Genomic DNA, 5,540 nt, shown 5'->3' on the forward strand with positions numbered 1-5,540 from the left:
ATGCATTAAAAAATTAGCCAAAATAAAATTAGTAGTTAAAATAGGTGGTTGTCAATTAAGAAAAAAAAGTTGTATTGCGCATGCGCAAGTCTAATTAAGTTAAAAAAAATTCATGGGCCATCAAAAAGTGTATTTTTATGTCATAACAATCAAATAGAAAACTGAATTCAAATTGCATTACCCTACTCAAAGATATTGAGTATTCTCAATTAGCGATTACACACTGTATTTATTAATGACTTACCAAAATAATATTCTTGAACAAAATTCATAAAACCATAAGTAGGAGAATGTCCAAAAATAATAATCATTCGTTCCGTCACATATCTAGAACCTGATCCAGACGAAGTAGATTGTGATATAAACGAAGGCGGCACCAATGTTGCTGTGTGTCCAGCACTACGCAATGGTCCACACAAGGCTTGATTTGTGAAACCAATGTTCATAAGGTTACGTTCACATGAACCAGTATTGACTGTGACATTTTCCCAGGACTTGGCACTTATGTCATAAGCCCACAATTCATTACACACAATTCCATCTTCTTTTACTCCTCCATAAACATATATCTTGTCCTACAAACAATTGTAATTTTGCATAATATTTAACACTATTAAATAAAACTATAATATTGCTTAGATAATAGATATACATACACCAAACAGCACAGACGAATGTCCATATCGTATGGTTGGTGCTGTTTTGCTTATTACATGAGGTGTTTCCCATACATGACCTAACATAAAATAAAGTAAAAATAAATATTGTATTTCATTATTTAATGTAGATAAGTAATTTAGAAACTTACCATTAAAATCATAAACATATAACATATGTCCTTTTTTAAAAGACTCTCCCCCAACAATATACATAGAATCTTGCCATACAACTGCTGTATGAGATGCAGATCCTTGAGGAACAAAATCACTTGTCTTCAATAATTCCCAGTAACCATGTTCAGCTACTTGACTACAGTCATCACCTATAAAAAAAAGCACACAATTAGTAATATAGAATTAAATACAAATCTAAATAATTAATTCACCTTTATACTTTGGATTGCAGACACAGCGATGTTGTTCTTTATCACACACCCCATTACTGGCTGTGCATTTATTTGGACAAATCGGAATGTGGCATGCTTCTCCAATAAATTGGGCATCACAAGTGCATACAGAGTCTACACAAACACCATGTCCGGAACATTCTTTAGAGGAAGTTGTACTTGGACATGTGTTTAAACTAAAATATTTTATACATTAGTTTTTAGTCTTATTTAATTCAATTCTAAATTTACAAAGATAGTATCTTTAATACATAAACTTCAATACTGAATTTAATTTTAACATTTTTATATAAAAAAATGTTATTATATATAAACTTTTGTTACATAGAAGGACTCTAAGATAAATTTAACATACCTGTAAGAAATATTAAAACCGGACAAATTATAAGCTATATCACTATAAAAATGTAATAGAGCAAATCCGGAATGGGCAACTATTTCTGGTACACTCTGCAGAGAGTAATCTTTTGAGTACATAAGACCACTGAAAATATACATTATAATTACATATTATTTTTAAAACAATTTTTTATTACAGTAGAAATCCGTAATGAGTCCCAAGGGTCAGAAACTGTTTCTTGTTGTATAAGGTTAAAATGAGTGTTCACTGTAAATAAGTGGAAAAATTAAAAATACCAACAAAAAAAAAGAAAGATTTTTGTAGTTACTGAAAAACTGTAACTAAACTAACGACACAATATGATTGGAAGTTTTCACGTTACTAACAATACTTATAAGTTATAATAATAAGTATAATTTAAAACATCAGAACTCATATAAACATGTTTATATCAAAGCGCAAATAGTAGTCTGACTAAACTACTCATAGCCCCCTCAAGATAGATTAATCTTTGAATTCATATAATATAAATTGCAGTGTTGGGTAAGTTACTTTTAAAAAGTAATTAAGTTACTTTACTCGTTACTCAAGTAAAATTGTAATGAAATTGCTTTAATTTTCAAATAGAAATACAACTCATTACTTTCTCGTTACAAAAATAAATTTTTTTTTTTAATTTCTTAGCAATAATCTTCTGCAGGCAAATTGAACAAGCAAATTCTTTATAAAACCTGTATAGTTAATAGGATCATATAAAATTTAGTCTTCCACACAGCTTATATTCATAGGAAACCTATTTAAAGGAATAATACATTTAATTAACTGTTCTCGTGATTTACGGAGCAATTAGACATTTCAAATATCAAAACCATTGAAAAACGAATTGTTACGAGTTAAAATTAAATATATATAGATATTAGATTGGTAAACATAATAAACCCAGCATTATACATATACTTTTTTTCAATTTGCAATAGATAGGTAGGTACTTGATAATTCGAAACTGTAACGCGTTATTCTATAGAAATTACTTTTCAAAAGTAATTTTCATTACATTTTCGTTACTTGGAAATAATTCTAATGAAATTACGTAACATTACTACCCAACACTGATAAATTGTCAACCTGGGGTTCGCAACATTTTAATAGGGGTCGTCAATAATTTAACACCAAATGAAAAAGTTACATATTGTTACATAATAATATTATATTGTATCTAATACAATTATTTTGTACTGTCGGTAATTGGGTAAAATTGTATACGGGCACTACACATTATTATTCAAATGTTTGGGCTAGTTTCGCTCCTGTTCTTATAAAGGCACACATTCAGTACAATACGTATGTGATTAATGTAATAATGTATATAATATATTATATTTATGTTGCTTCCACTTAGTGTAATCGTATTTTTCATGAAATGAACTACCATCATATCATGTAAAACAAATTTTAGTTCATAAAATGGACATATATTTCATCCATTTCATAAAATAAAAATATCTTATTTTACACTTTGTGTTATATTTTTTATTAATTACATCAATAGGTAACTTTTGCGAAATCGAAATAATAACATTGACAAGATCACATGAATCTAATTATTTAAAATTGTAGCCATGTCAGCTTCTGTTATGTGTAACAGTCATTGACATAACGCTAATAATATTTGTAATAATAAGTATTGATACATATAATATAATAATAAATAATGTTCTACTTATTATATACTTAATGCCCTTGGGCGTTTATAAAAAAAATAAATAAATAAATAAAAAAAATAAATAATTGTAATACGAGTAATAATAAATATATTTAATAAATTTAAAATTTAACTTAATTTAAACTGGTATTATTTTTTTGAAAACAAATCAGAGTTTAGTATAAAACATATAATATTAATGTCTAAAATTTAAAAATATAAGATTCATGTAATTGTGCCAATGTTATTATTTTGATTTCACGAAAAGTTATTATATATTATTTATTGATGTAATTAATTAAAAAATGTAAAATAAGATTTTCCTTTTCGTGAAATAGATAAAATATATGTCCATTTCATGAACTTAAATATGACTTACACAATATGATCGTAGTTCATGAAATGTATGTCCATTTCATGAAAAATACGATTACATTAAGTGGATGCGACATTTACATAGTTATACACATTCATATCTACAGAACAATATGCTCTGTGTTTCTCTCACGTTAGATGATATCTGATTCTATCCGTACTTGTTGTAAACAAATATACTTATGTACAATCTATATGGACTTGTATCAGGATCTAGCATTTGAATGTTCTAACCAACTCTCATTGTAGTGATTTCTACTGTAAATAGATTTTGTTTAGTTGTGAAATAATACATGCCTATAAACACCAAGTAGTGGAGAATGAACACTATCTCCATCATATATATATAAATGATCCCAACCGCATTCCGTAATGAATTCTTCAAAATGCAATCTGATCGTGGAATTAGTGGAATTTCCAGCTTCTATAAGCCAACTACACTTTACATCCAGCGAGTAGTTACCAATGCCATCAGAAATGAAACCAGAAGTTCCATTTAATCTAGAATGAGATTTAACTTGATAATAAGACACATATTATATTATACAACCAAGTATTATATTGAATTAATCTTTTAATGATTTAAACTAAACATTATTCAGTGTTGATTTACTGTTTAATGAATATTTCTTTCAAAAAAATTTAAATAGTTCTAAACAATATTATTTATTATAAGATATTTATAGCTAATAGACGACACTAGTATAAATACAGTCTTGTAAAGAATACTTTAATTTTGTATTCGGAATACATATTCAAATAAATGAGAAATAAGGTATTCAGAATTCGTATTCGAATAGTTTTTAAAAAATATATTCAGAATACATATTCGAATACTATTAGAATACTTTTTTTACAACTAGTTTTTGGTCAGTTTTTGAATGGTTAGTAATTAACATTTATTATTTAATAATTAAAAATACATCGTAATCATAAGTTATTTATAAATTTAAATTTTGACCACAAATGATAAGGCCAATACGGGCCAATATTATATTTCATTCAAAGAATAAAATTAATGTTCATGATAAAACTAGTTTTCTGGATTGGAAAAAAGTATTTTTTTATTGAATAAAAAATACAAATAAAAGTATTCAGAATACGTATCTAAATACTTTTTAAAATACGTATCTAAATACTTTTTAAAAAAAGTATTTAAAATAGTACCTATTCGAATATATTTATTTGAATACTTTACAAGACTGTATATTTAGTTTAAAATTCAAGTGGTAAATTGTATAAATTTATATAAGATTGGTTATAAATTATAATGCTACATTTTCCATACTAGTGTAAACTTAATAATTTGTCGACTGTTACCAAACTGATATATTATGGTAGTGGGGGAAGTTTAATAGGTTATTGATTTTTAAAAGATGGATGTTCAAAGTTAAAATATGAGTTGAGATAAGGCTGAATATTGAATTAAGGTATATGAAATCCTCCTCATGTGATACCAGTGGCTTAATGAACCTTGTCTCATTTGGGTCTGCAATCTTCATTTGATAAATAAAATACTATAGTAAATACAATTTTGACAGTTTTAAATAAGCGACCATGGAAAAAAACCTCAAAAATAGCCTATGATTAGTGGCTAAAATTATATTCTTTTGCATATTTTTTTTTGAGCCCATGCAGTATTGCACTATTGCAGTCATACAAACTACGTATGGGGGGTTTGAAATCTTTACAAATCACAAATCTGTAAATTAATAGAAAGTATTTTTTGCATATTTAAAAATATTTTAAGATAAAAGAATATTAGAGAATATAACAATTAATTGTATAAATTATATGTCTGATAATAGTGATATACACAGTATGTCCCAGAAGTCCCGTAACACCCTTAGTATCTCCGTGAAAAATCAATATTTTTAAATGCAATTTTTTTACAGTAATAAGTATGGAAATTCTGATTGAATAACATAATATACGATTTTTTTTTTTCAAAAGTTCAAAAATTATCAAAAATTTTTTTTAGGAAAATAAATTTATTAAATTTCCAAGATAGCTATTTTGTTAATCATATTTTTAAAACAGTTCAAAATAAAAAATAT

At 26.2% G+C, this 5,540-nt stretch overlaps 1 protein-coding gene across 2 annotated transcripts in view; it reads right to left on the reverse strand.

Moving 5' to 3' along the window:
- Positions 1-5,540, reverse strand: part of LOC100160052 (attractin-like protein 1) — a 17,864-nt gene that overhangs the window by 9,950 nt on the left and 2,374 nt on the right. For both annotated transcript variants that reach the window (XM_008185778.3, XM_016805166.2), the window contains 6 exons: positions 3,781-3,984; positions 1,422-1,550; positions 1,046-1,242; positions 809-982; positions 657-736; positions 245-575 (listed from right to left, as the gene is read on the reverse strand). In XM_008185778.3, coding sequence (XP_008184000.1) covers positions 245-575; positions 657-736; positions 809-982; positions 1,046-1,242; positions 1,422-1,550; positions 3,781-3,984 — 1,115 coding nt within the window. The remainder of the gene's footprint in view (positions 1-244; positions 576-656; positions 737-808; positions 983-1,045; positions 1,243-1,421; positions 1,551-3,780; positions 3,985-5,540) is intronic.

Source organism: Acyrthosiphon pisum, chromosome A3 (assembly GCF_005508785.2).
Source record: "Acyrthosiphon pisum isolate AL4f chromosome A3, pea_aphid_22Mar2018_4r6ur, whole genome shotgun sequence".
NCBI classification, from domain to species: Eukaryota; Metazoa; Arthropoda; class Insecta; order Hemiptera; family Aphididae; genus Acyrthosiphon; species Acyrthosiphon pisum.